At 36.4% G+C, this 13,265-nt stretch overlaps 1 protein-coding gene across 1 annotated transcript in view; it reads left to right on the forward strand.

The window, feature by feature from the left end:
• Positions 1 to 13,265, forward strand: part of PLA2R1 (phospholipase A2 receptor 1) — a 35,743-nt gene that overhangs the window by 8,738 nt on the left and 13,740 nt on the right. Inside the window, exons 6-17 of the mRNA XM_058809189.1 lie at positions 356 to 499; positions 1,528 to 1,716; positions 3,073 to 3,230; positions 4,623 to 4,730; positions 6,344 to 6,456; positions 8,450 to 8,619; positions 9,576 to 9,778; positions 10,071 to 10,216; positions 10,697 to 10,781; positions 11,179 to 11,311; positions 11,712 to 11,747; positions 12,154 to 12,311. Coding sequence (XP_058665172.1) covers positions 356 to 499; positions 1,528 to 1,716; positions 3,073 to 3,230; positions 4,623 to 4,730; positions 6,344 to 6,456; positions 8,450 to 8,619; positions 9,576 to 9,778; positions 10,071 to 10,216; positions 10,697 to 10,781; positions 11,179 to 11,311; positions 11,712 to 11,747; positions 12,154 to 12,311 — 1,643 coding nt within the window. The remainder of the gene's footprint in view (positions 1 to 355; positions 500 to 1,527; positions 1,717 to 3,072; positions 3,231 to 4,622; positions 4,731 to 6,343; positions 6,457 to 8,449; positions 8,620 to 9,575; positions 9,779 to 10,070; positions 10,217 to 10,696; positions 10,782 to 11,178; positions 11,312 to 11,711; positions 11,748 to 12,153; positions 12,312 to 13,265) is intronic.

The following is a 13,265-nucleotide window of genomic DNA, read 5'->3' on the forward strand; positions in this document are numbered from 1 at the left end:
GGAAAGGAGTTTCAATTTTTTTATGTTAACAAGGTGTAATTACAATTAGTACACTAAAATGAATTTTGTGCCTTGGTTTGCTTAATTTTGAAGCCTGTCCACCAACAATTAATTATAGACACTCAAGCTTGTTTCAGTCTCTCATCTGAGAGCAGCAGCCAAGGAGGCATCGCCACACATGTAATTAATGGTAAATGTTCAACTGTCCATAGTACTGGTAAAATATTATTAGAAGTTTGGGTATGCAGACTTGTTTATACATTAATTCAAGAAGTTGCAGGGAACCTTACAACACCATTTTACAACTAAGAACTGATTTTTTGTAATTTTGTGCTCCTCAAAAATGTGTTTGCAGATGTCTCTGATAACCGTTATAAAGAAAATCATTGTGCAGTGATTAATCCAAGACTAAAGTATGGCTGGAACAGTTATTTTTGTGAATCTGGATTGCCTTTTATATGCAAAAAATATTTAAATAAGACAGAGCATGAAACACTGGGTAAGTGTGTCAGTGTTACTGTATCTTGTTTGTGGGGGTGCAAGGAGAGCAAAAGAAGCCACCTGACTATAAAGTCAGCAGAACAGAGTTGCACCTGCAGTAAATGTGTGGGTTTGCTTGTTTAAGTTGAATACAATTTACTTTAACTGATGTAATAACACTTTTTTTCTGTTTAAATTCAGTCTTTGAAAACAGCACTCTTTGTTGAGAGTCTTGGAACAAACAGTTTTAATACAAATAACATTTACTTGATTCCTTACACCATCAGTATACTCATTCCCTTTTATATTACAATATAAGCCACACTTAGAAGTTGCAAAATAGGTTTTGAGCGTGAATGGAATTAACCAGTGGCACACATGGAAGAAAGATGTATAGATGAAGCACAAAATTTGCAAGGTTTTTTATGATGTGCTGTATTTTTGATATGCCAAAAAAGTGTTGTACATATACTTCAAGTGTTTATACAATGCGTATAAGATGTGTGGTGCATGGAATGACTCAGAATGACTCTGTTCTCTGAGAAAGTCAAAAACAGAATTTAGTTTATTCTAACATAATTTTTTTGTTTTATAAGAGCTACTTGCATAAATTTTTGGTTTTATATGAGCTACTTACATGGGTTCAGCTCCTTCCTAGTAACTTAAAGAAAGTTTAGCAGCATGTTTCAGGTAGTAAAGGAAGGCTATCCAAACATTCTGTAGGTAATGTGTCTGAAAAAGCTTTATCTGTCCTTGAACCAGGTTCAGAAGTAATAAGGGAGATAAACTGTGTTTTAAACTGAATTAGGTTTTGCCACTAGTCCAGCAGCCCAAACAGTTCAATCATCAAATAAAATGGAAGGAGTTTCAGTTTGCTTGGTAGGTGATGATCCATAGAGCAGGTGTTTAGGCCTCCTTAAGTCATCTTGGAAAACTCTGTTTTCAGCATTTTAAGGTTAAAAAAAAACAACTCTGAACGTGTTATGAACATAGCATAAGCTTGGCAATTCTGTCTAATGTACATGAACTTGGTGTGCTCATTTCAAGATACCTGGCAGTACCGTGCCACTCGTTGTGACGCTGGCTGGTACCCGCACAATCGCAACTGCTACAGACTTCATAAAGAGCACAAGAGCTGGAACGATGCTTCTCTCTCATGCCAGAGTGAAAATAGCAGGCTCATTAGTGTATCCTCCATGGCAGATGAAGAGCTGCTCCTTAAATTGCTTGAAAGTGGTGAGTTTGGGGAGTTTAAGTGTGCAGGTGTTTCTTGAAGTATTTTGTGGTGCTGTTTTGTGCAGCTCTTTAACTTGTAACCATCTAAGCGCTATATTATGTGTCACACCCAAATGATGTTTGCAAAAAAAGAAACCATGTTGCATGCCCATTCTAGGAGTCTTAAAAATGCATAGTCACCTTTTCCAATAGCTATTCTTAAAATAAAGAGATGACTCCATGAAGCAGACACAGTGAGGCCATAGTAAAAATGCTAGCTTTTGTCCTTTCCTACTCTTGCCTGGTTCCTTGCAAACTATTGCAAAACATTCAGTCATCAACCTTATACTAGAGCTGTGCTTAGAAGCAAAACCAATTCAGTATGTCTTTGGCTTGCAAGCTGGCCTGATCCACACTGCAAAATTGCTGCTGTTACTGTGAGGGCAGAGTCCCCTTTGATGTCAGCAGGGCGTATCAAAGCACTTCTGCTGGTTCACATTGTCCTGAGAGGCAGCACAATTGCACAAGGAACTTAATGAACAAAAGCTCTTTGATGCAGCAATGCCAATACTTTTGTTGTCATAACAGCAGCAAAGGAAAGTGAGTATTTTCTGCCTGCCACAGACACCAGTGTGCTGGCAGAGCTGCACAGTTTGGTTTTGAGTTTTTCTCGCAGAGCTGGGGCAAAGTGTCATGTGGAGATTGGATGTTAACCTCCATCATCTTCCTCACCTCCATGAAGACCCTCCATAGATAACAAATACCATTGTTGGCAGGGATGCTGTAATGGATAGATGTAATTGTTCTCTGTTTGAGTTCAGCTTCAGTCTGCTGCTTCATTCCAGCTTGTTCAAGCTTCTCTTCAGGAGAAGGGCTTACATGCCTGAAAGCCTGAGTGCTTTTTCTCCTGTAGAGGCTGGTAAAATAAAACTTGACATCAAAATGCAAGCTTTATCTCTCCTTTTTTTGTTAGACGCTGGCTACAACTGTGCTGTCACTGGACCCTATAACTCTCAGAGAATCCTAAAGCTGAGTGTGGCATGGAAAATTATATGAAGAAATATTTCACTCCCACATCAGTTTTGCTTGCCCATACACTTCAAGAAAGTGCATATGCTCTTAATTTGTATGTTTTAGGATTTTAAAGCATATTATCATGTATGTTGATTCTGTTTTTGAAATTATTTAGCTTTCAAGAGCAGTAGAGCCTAGTCTCATCAGTAAGGTTTCCTGAAGTTTATACAGCTTTTATTTTTTCCTGAAAGAAGGACATTCCGATAAAATCCCATGAATAACTTTTAATGGTGGTATCGTGTTAGAGGAAAAACAGGCTTTATCACTTCACGTTAAAATCTGAACTCACTTATTCTTTTACAGAAAATGTAACAGAGACATGGATTGGATTATACAGTAATAACACCCCTGTTGTTTTTGAGTGGTCAGATAGAACCCCAGTAAAATTCTCTAACTGGCACAGACAAGAGCCTAACACCTTTCAAAGAACAGGACAACTCTGTGTTTTGGCACAAGGACCTGTAAGTTTTCTTTTAAAAGAATTAGACACTTTTATTTTAGCTCATAATAATTTTATTTCTTGCTGTGCATACTTTTTTAAGCCATGACCTAGAGTATGACGTTGTTTTTGATTCTTAATGCATTCATGTTATGACAAATGCAGCACGGCCTTTAGAAACCAATGCATTTTGCAGTATTGATGCACAGAAAATAAATCACAGATTTTGAGCTTATGTTCAATAAAAATACAACATATGTAAAGCCTGGCAAATGGAAGAGAACAAATATGAGTTTGTATTTTGATAAAGTAATTTAAAATCCAAGTAATGTGTATCATAATTTATGATGCATAAGTTCTGGTCTTGAAAGTTTCAAATTTATGTTTTGAAAAACTGTCAGCTGTGCCTGTATTATGTTTGTGTAAATATCTATAAATTTTATGGAGTATCTTTCAAAACAATAGTCTAGGTCTACATGAAAGTATAGAAGTTGATAGCAGATTGATTGATAGAGAGATCGATACCAGATCAGTCAGGATTTGTAAAACAGAGAGTAATATTAAAACAACACTATCCTATCTTGTTGGTATTCATGGCACTGTCAATTCTTTTGCAATGTGGTCATGCATTTACTTTACTTTTGCAATTACCAGTTCTTAAACTCACTAATACATGAATTGCTTAAGTAGCACTATAATTTTAAAAACTTTTTTGTAAAATATGTTTTGTCTGAGTGTGAAAACTGTATCAAGGGTTCTGCTGTCTCTACAGTAGTGGGTCCAAGTTACAATCTTTAACTCAGGAGAAAACCAAGACAATTACAGTGACTGGGAAAAGTCTGTTCCTACTGGAATTAGAAAATAGGACTTTGGAACAAGGCGAGGTGGGGAGGGGGGGAGGGTTTAGATTCCAAAGTCATATTTTACTTAGTTTGCAATTGTAAACAAACAAATGAAAATGTAAAATACGAAGGAAAAGTAGGTTTGGGATAAAATTTTTCAAGCATTGTTTTTGATGTATGAAAATTATATGTACAGATGTGTGAAAATTATATGATATAAAGTTTGTAATATCTTGAGTAAGGACTGTTCAAATAAAGAGATTAATCTTACAAAGAACTGTGATAGCCAGAAAGAAAGGTGGTCTGGCATGGCCATGGTGTTAGTTAATCAAGATGCTTTACATCTTGAATGCTGAGTGAAAGAGACAAACCCATTTGTATGATTGATTTGGGATGTCCTGCTGACAGTGTTGGTAGAAGTAAATGGACCATCTATGGCTGGGTAAATGGAGTGAGAAAAATTAGTTTTTTTTTAGTGAAGAGTTAAAAGAGGAAGAGAGAGTGCGATCTAATATTTGTATAGATATGCATGACTATGGATATATATGGAATATACTCTATTTATTCTTTAGGAGGGACATTGGAAGATTAAAAAATGTGAAGACAAATCTTTCTATATCTGCAAAAAAGCAGGGGAATTTAATAGTGTCTCTCCTGAACTGGAATCAAATTGTCCAGAGGTAAGTGGTTTTATGGTTGTTTTAGAACTATATTAATGACATAGAACTATATAGGTAACCTCTAAATACAGGTACAGAACATGTGGATGCAAATAGATAATTTCAGTTTTTCATCTTAAAAACATGCATGTTTTGCTTGGAAAAATCACATTGTTTGCTTTAAAAGTATGTAAACTAAATTTTAATGTAAGATTAAAAGGCTTCACAAGATGCCTTTCATGGCTTGTTGTTTCATCAGTGATTGTTACCCAAGTTCCTATTTCTTTCTAGATCAAAAGTGAAACCCTTTTGTCCAACATCTGTGCAAATAAGGGCTGTTATATGATGCCTCCTCCCACACATGGTTTTCATACACTGAAATGGAATGTCAGGGTGAAAACCTACCCGTTTCATTGACACAGAGGGTGAACTCTTCCACTTGTACATTTGCTTTCAAACACAAATGGGAAAGAGCACAGCTATCCAACTAGGAGATGGTATCATATTTTCAGGCATTTAGGCTCTGTGTTCTAGTAGTAAAAGGAAGCATGTTAAAATATGACTTAGTTTGCCATCAGTTCCTTTTCACAGTGTGGAAAGAAGAAGCTTGTTAAATTTCTGTTATGTTCAAAACTGTGGAGGCAAAAAAATCTCTCTAAGCTGCTTTATTATTTAGCTAATTGTCTTCCTTTTTTAGATTTCCTGTCTTGTTTCTTGGGAAATGAAGAAACGCAGCCAGTTCAGTTGAATTTTAAGAAGGTTGCAATTGAACCGTTTGGAGTCGGATGCAGTCTTTTGCCAGATGTAGTGTCCAGATCCAGAGTTCTTGCCATACCATTGTGGACATTACTACTTGATTCCAGCTTAAAATTTCCAGAAGTTTAGGGTGACTGCATTTATTTAATTTGGACCAATGTATTTTGTCACTCAAGAATTTTGTGTGTTGTTAGTGTAAGAAAGGTTTGTCCCAGTCCTGACTGGGTGAAAAATGTGCAGAGCATCAAGGTTTTCTTGACAAGCTGTAGTCAGCAGTTTGATAGCACTTCAACTTCTTCTCAATCCTGTGATCCTCAGGACTGAGTCTCAAGGTATTGAGCCACTGGTCATAAGTATTTTGGCCCACTCTGGCAACTTCTACTCAGGATAAATTTCTGCTGCTTGGTGTTTCACACCCTGTAAAAACATTTGCTAAACTCTCTTACAGTCCCTTGGCTTTGATCCTTTTCTTTCTAATGTGAAAAAAGTTACATTCAGTTAATCAAAAGACTGAGAGAGTGTATTATCTCTTTGTCCTCTTGTTTATTTAAAACAGTTAATCATAAATCCAAGCAGGTATGCTGCATGAGCTCACACCAGCAGAACTTACACCAGTCCTGGTGGTGTCTTTTGGACACCCAGGGTGAATGAAGTAAAAGATAATAATGAGATGAAATGAGGCAGGCTGACCACAGGCACAGTGTTCTGGCTCATCTGATATACACATTTTCAGTGATCTTGAGGGTAACTGCTCTTCAACCATGGTAGCAAAGAAAAGATCTGCAGGGATGCCAGGGATCATCAAACAAAAGGGGGCCAAGTTGTTAACAACTATACAATAATTAATAATCTATAAAATGATGTTCATTTCTTTTAAGGGATGGGAAAGACATGGTGGATATTGTTACAAAATCGACAGTACCCCTCGAAGTTTTGAACTTGCTTCCAGTGGTTATTTCTGCCCATCTGCACTTGTATCAGTAACCAACAGGTAGTCAATCCTATTAGATAGCGTGAAGATACCTCTAACAAGAGCTATTCTAACTTTATTAAGCGTTGCATGGCAAAACATATCACCATGGTGAAGTAATATTTGCTTGAGAGGTGAGCATAATTACTAACATCAGCTGAAATCAAAGGTGTGCTTTGCCTTAATTTTTAATTGAAAATAAATTTATTAATGAGAAATTGTTAGGCTAATAAACACTTTTAGCAATGTGCACACTTGGGCATGCAGAAATCTAAAGAAAATGCTTGCTGCAGGGGTATGTAACATCTTTGAGAAACTTTATTAGTGTACTTGAAAGGTGTACTGAAAGATGAAAATATACTTATTTTTATAGTGAAATAAATATAAAATTTTAATCCAAATCAATTAATGTTTTATAAATGCTTCTGTTTATGTATTCATTTTATGTGATTTCTCAGCAAATAGAGTGAGAGTAAATGTTTGAAAGCATTTGTTGCTGTTTTCCCATGCCTTGTTCTTATTTGCCTCTATTCCAGCTTTAGCAAGAACTTTCTCCTCTGTAGATGTCCAGATGCTTGGGTTTTCTCTGCTCCCTTTGTTATTTACCCTTCATGATGGCTTTCCATTAAAGTTTGACCTACTAATAGATAAATTACATCGATACTGTAACTGCTGCCTATTTATTATTTTTAAAAAAGCCTAAATAAAAAAAAAAAAAAAAAACAAAAAAACCCAAAGCCCAAAAATACAAGGAGGAAATATCTGCTCCCTTTAGACCAGGGAAAGTAACCCTCAGCAATCCGATAAAGAGTAAGTAGGTATTTTAGGAAACCACTGGCTACCCTACCTAAAGATTGACATCAGTGGGAATTTGCTCTGCCCAGTGGTTCCAGGATTGTGCACAGGGCGTGCAGCACTGAGCTGCAGTGTGACAAAGGTCCTTTCAGGGGGAATAAGGGACAAATCCTTGCAGCTGAGCATTGGCAGCTCAAATGTGGCAGGGAGCTGTAGGCATACTGCACATCACTAGAATAATGTCTTCTGTCTTTTTCTGCTTTTTTTTATTTTTGTTTTTTCACTTCTTGGAAGACCCATCACTAATTATGATGTTATTTCCCAGTTCCAGTTAGCAGCAGTAGCAAGGAGTAGCAAAAGCATGTTAGTTTTGTGGTTTTGTTAAATTATTGCTGACGTTAGTTGTTCTGGAGTGAAAACTGCAAAACCTTTTCAGTAACTGATCCTAAAGTGTTCATTAGATAGTAAGTTGTAGAGGAAGGAGAGTAGACATAAAAAGAGGACGTGCAGAGGAAATGAAAATTAAATGCAAATTCCGAGTCCCTCACAGTGTTACAGATACTGTAACATTGATCACAGTGTTGCATTCTGTCTCTTGCATTACTGTCATCCTTATATTTAGCCATTATTTTCTGAGTTTGTATAACAGTTATATCAGAACTAATTACATTTAAGTGAAAATTGGCTTACTATGCACAGCAGTTATAACTTGCAAAAAGGTGTACATCTCTCACATAACTTTAGTGAAGAAATCAAGATTCTTTGTACTCAGTTCAGCTGGTGCTTTGGGTCCTTCAGATGTTTTCTTAGTGCTGGTTTGTGTATCTGCTGGTTTCAGTAGGACACTTCTGTGCAGAGATTTTTCTTTTCTTTCTTCTGGAGCCTTTTCAGACCCCACTAACATTTTTCCTTCATACCTGGAGTTTCTTGTTTTAATTTGTGCATCATTAATACATTCTGTCTTTACATCTTGCAATTCAAGCACTGAGGTTTTATTTAAAAACTGATTCTAGTGTTTCTTTTATGTGCTCAAGTGCTGAAAAAATAGGGATACAGACTTATACCTCAAGTTCCCCACAGCATTCTGTAAAGAAAATTAAGTACCTCCATTTTGTCTTTTTCATCTGAGGTAATTTAAATAATGTCATGAGAAATATTCACTGAAATATCAATTTACCTATTTTATTCTAAAAACCTTTATTTTGATTATTTTATTAAGGTTTGAACAAGCTTTTATCAACAGCATGATCCGCAGCATGGCAGAATCTGAGAGAACTTATTTTTGGATAGGATTGCAAGACCTTAACAACACGGGAGAATACTTTTGGCTCAGTACAGCAGGCAAGAATCACTCAGTGAGCTACACAAACTGGAACAAGCACCAGCCACGTGAGTAGCATGCTGGCAAAAATATGGAAAGGCTGGAAATGGAAACTGGGAAGGGTGCTCTCTTCTCCACAGCACCAGTGCTTAGCAGGGACTGAAGAGTCCCAGTCCTTTCCTCCCTGCCTGGCCAAGAGAGCAGAGATAAATTTGCATCTGCTGTTGGCTCCACAAGAAGTTGCCCTCCTTACAGACTCAGCTGATCCCTGAAATTCTTCTTTTTCCATGAGGTATTTTGCATACATTCCTTTATGAACTGTAATACATTTGTTGCATACATCACATTCTTTAAAGAATGTCAAAACCCAAACCTGATGCTTTCCATGAGCACACTTCTTCATGAGCTTTTCAAGGGCTTCCTGAGACTCCCAGCAAAAGATTCTGAAAAGTAATGAATTTTATTCAGTAATAGTTTGAAATTTGCATTCTATATGAAAAATAGGCCAGAGGTTGCAAAAAACATTTCTGTGAATAACAGTGTGGAGGTTTCTTCTTCTTCCCCTTTAGTTTTATCTTGTTTGTTTCATAGTAATTCTTAGGAAAATGTTCCAAGGAAACAGAAAGTAAAAACATTAAACAGTTGTTCAACCTTTGAAACACAAACCACTAAGCAATATCTGAAAATAGAGACATATTTATAAAGATACTCCATTTCAATAATGGCTCTCTGATTTGGACTCTTTACACTTATTGCTTACTACTGCATTTTGCAAAAGTAATGTTTTTAATTGCAATTCTTCTTGTGCATTTTGTGAGAGGAACTGTTTGTCCTGGTTCATTTTACAAGCTCAAGCCAGCCAAGAGAGGCTTATAAGTTGGCTGCTGACCAAAGAATTTGCTAGTTTTGTAAGTTCATTAAGCTTTTATCCAGAAAGCCATGTCAATAAAACAGCAACTTGACCAAAGAAATGGCAAAGTTCAGATGTTCTATTCTGATATTCAGCACTTATCCCCATGTCTAGGTCATTCTGGAGGATGTGTGGCTATGCGAGGGAAGCACCCTGTTGGTTACTGGGAGGTGAAAAGCTGTAAGAACTTCAAAGCCATGTCATTGTGCAAGCAAAAAGTCAGTTCTTATGAAGAACCTGATCTTACTTTTCAAAAGTATTCAAGTTCTTGCTATTTTGGATGGGAGTCAGAACCTAATCTGCTCAACTGCTACAAGGTACATGTCATACTTGCTTTGAGTTTTTCTGATTCTACATCCGCTTAAGGATATGCTGTTCCTAAAACATTTTTGATGAAGCATTATTTCTTTGACTCAACAAACAAAAATTTCCTGTTACCGTCCTGCACTGCAGTGGAAAGTGAGAGAAAGTAACAAGAATCAGAGCTTTGCTTGAAATTTACCTGGTTTGGTTAGGAAAACCTGTGACTAATATTTGATTTTTATGGGTTTCTGAAAAAACTGCTCTCTAAAACAAGCTAAATTTATGACAATGGTTATTTTATTGCAGATATTTCACAATGAAAAAGTTCTGATGAGAAGAACATGGGATGAAGCAGAAGCGTTATGTCAAGATTTTGGAGCCCATCTTGCTAGTTTTAGCCACATCTATGAAGAAACATTTTTAAACAATCTGTTATATACAATTTTTGATAGGTAAATATATTTTTAACACCAACAAGATTTATCATAATTGTACTAATCTACAATTGACATTATTCCATCCTCTTTGCTAGTGTCCAAAGAAGTCCCTACTCTAACGTGAGCTAAAATTGGGTGAAATGTTTCAGCATAATTTCAATGTGATTTTTTTTGAAGGTGATCTTTGTGGTAAATGTTGAGGAGCTGTTGTTGTCAAGGTGGTGTTTTTGTGAATTAACATTCCTTGTTGAAATGGAGGTTCTACTATTTTAATCCTATTTTAAATGTTTTCGTCTTGTAAAACATAATTTAACATTTTAGTGGGAAAGCAAGAGTTTACTTCAAGAATTCTAAAAAGTTAAGAAATGTATTATGGAATAATATATTGAATTGGAGAAGAAATTAATATGTGTATTTGTACTATTGAAAAATTGTTTCTGAAATGGCTGAGGAAAAAGTGCATGAGAAATGTTATTTTCTTTGTTTCTGTTGTAGAACAGAAGAGAGACAGTTCTGGATTGGATTTAATAAAAGAAATGCACTTTCTGGAGGGACGTGGCAGTGGTCTGACAGAACACCTGTAACTATCTGTTTACTCTGTATTTCAGTAACCTTACAAGTCACATCTGAGCATACATTGAACGGAGGCAAAGGTTTTTAGATGTGGGCAGCTGCTGTTAATCATGTCAAAAAGTTGTTAGGTTTCACAGCTAACAACTGTGAAACCTAACTTATTCACTCATTTTTATGAAGAAGCCTGTTACAAATTAGTTGGACAGGGCATTGAGAGAACATGGCTATGGACCCTATTATTTGTATTTTACCATCATAATTTAGGCAGACCTCAGTCCTCTAGTTGTTGCTTAGCTGTTCCTATTTTACACATATGTCTAAATCCTTCCTTTTTCTCCATGGTGAGGTTTTTAAATGCTTTATCTTGGGCTGTCAGTGAAAGTGAATGAATGTGCTGTTTTCAGGTTGTATCTTCATTTTTGGAGGACAAGTATGTTGAAGATGACCCAAGAAGCTGTGGTGTGTTCAAAGTAAACAGAACAGTCTTTCCAGCACACTGCAAAGAAAAGCGTGAATGGATATGCAAAATACCAAAAGGTAGAATGTTAATTATCATGCACTGTCTGTTATACACATTACTTGCAATTCAGAAGAGACAAAGAAAAAAAATACCTAAAAATCTCCTTTTTAGCCACCTCTGGAGTTGTCACTGGTCTTCTGCATGAAATCATGGCAAAGCCAAATGGGTTATTCCACTTAGGTTTGTTGTTCAGTTAACAGATCTAATGTGAACAGTCAATTTAAAAACATATAGCAAGATTACCAGTTAGTTGGAAATACTCATTCAAAGTTGTTATTCATAAAAACTACTGTAAAAGCTTTTTAGTGAGTGTGGCAATTATTTTATTTTATTCCACATTTAACTCCCATTTTCTCCCTGAACAACAATAGCAATATTCTTAATGATTCTTTGTTTGTTTTTGGGGTTTTTTTGCAGGTGTCAAACCAACCAGTCCAAATTGGTACACAGCTGGTATGAAAATATTTTCTTTTTTTCATCTTGAAACAGTATCACATGGACATACAATTTAAGCCTTCGTTAAAAATAAAATAACTAAAATATTCTATGTTGAAAATTTACTCTGTAGGAACTATTTGTTAGAGCTCAAATCTGCCACTGTTATTTAGGAATACCACAGCATCAGATACTGCTCTTGATATTGCTGCAGTCTCAAGGGGTAGAGTATTAGAAAATAAACCAAACTCATAGGTTATTTTTTGTCACACAAATTGATGTGTTAAATATGGTTCTGCTGTTCCTAGTGGTATATTTGTCCTCTGAAATGTGGCTGTAGGCAGACCATGGGGGTAAAAAAATGTGAGACTTGAAATGAGTTTTTTACCTCTGCACGCCACTGACTCTTTTGCTTATTTTCTAGAACTGCCCTGGTCATATTATCAAGGAGCAGAATATCTTTTCCATGTCAGCCCTGCAGAATGGGAAACATGTAAATTTGTCTGTGGCTGGCTTCGTGGTGGATTGGCAATAATAAATTCTTCTGGTGAACAAACCTTTATTCAAAATAAAATAAGGAAGGTAAGAAAAAGCACCCCTTTTAAAAAATAAACCCTCAGGCTATTTTCTGTCTTATCTTTCAGAGAATCTGTCTCCTGTTATTCCAGGCAGAATCTAAAAGACATTTTACTTTACAATGTTCTTTCTGCCTTCATTTCTCATATCTCTCCCTGAAGCCCAATTTAGCGTAAGAAGTTCAATTACATTTCAAATCTGCAGAATCAGCTCTACTATTGAGCATCTGATCAATCTGCCTCACAAGACCCAGGAGGAGCTAAAGCCAGATTCCTATCCCAAAGTTGGGAAGGTAATTGGGGACAAAGAGAAAAGTGTGTTTCATGTGTGGTGTACATCCCTCTCTGCTTCTTCCTCTCTGCCCACCCCTCTCTGCCCATGGGGAGCCATCATGGTTTCTCACATTCAAACAGTGTTTCTGTCCACCGACTTGTATTATGTCTACTGAATTTACCCCCCTTGTGACTATGGATTTTTATATGGGGGAAAAAAGACATTTTCCTCTAAATTTCCTCCTCAGGTTTACACCAGAAATTCTCTTGAACCTTTCTGATGTAACTAGAATACTCTGGTATGAGCCATACATAGTTAATAAATGTTCAGAAAGCATTTTGGAAACATCAAGGATCAGCACTATGTTACTGCTTAAAGGAAATATTTGCTATTGTTTAGTTTTAGGAATTGGGGGAAAACAAATTATGGTCTAACATAGCATGACAGTCTTTTCAAACCACATAGGCTGTAAATTCTTGGGTTATAGAAGACAGATCAGCAATCCTGTGGAAATTCGGGAGCTAAATCATTCTCTACTCAAGTGAATAATCCCACTGAAGTTACATGAATTAACATGGATAGGATTTAGCACCTGTTCTTCCCATTGGAACCCAATGGAGATGCTACTTGAATACACAGTCTGACTTCAGGAGTTTGTTAATGCATTGGTAGAAGGGCAACAACATC

The sequence above is a fragment of the Ammospiza caudacuta genome, chromosome 8 (assembly GCF_027887145.1).
Source record: "Ammospiza caudacuta isolate bAmmCau1 chromosome 8, bAmmCau1.pri, whole genome shotgun sequence".
NCBI classification, from domain to species: Eukaryota; Metazoa; Chordata; class Aves; order Passeriformes; family Passerellidae; genus Ammospiza; species Ammospiza caudacuta.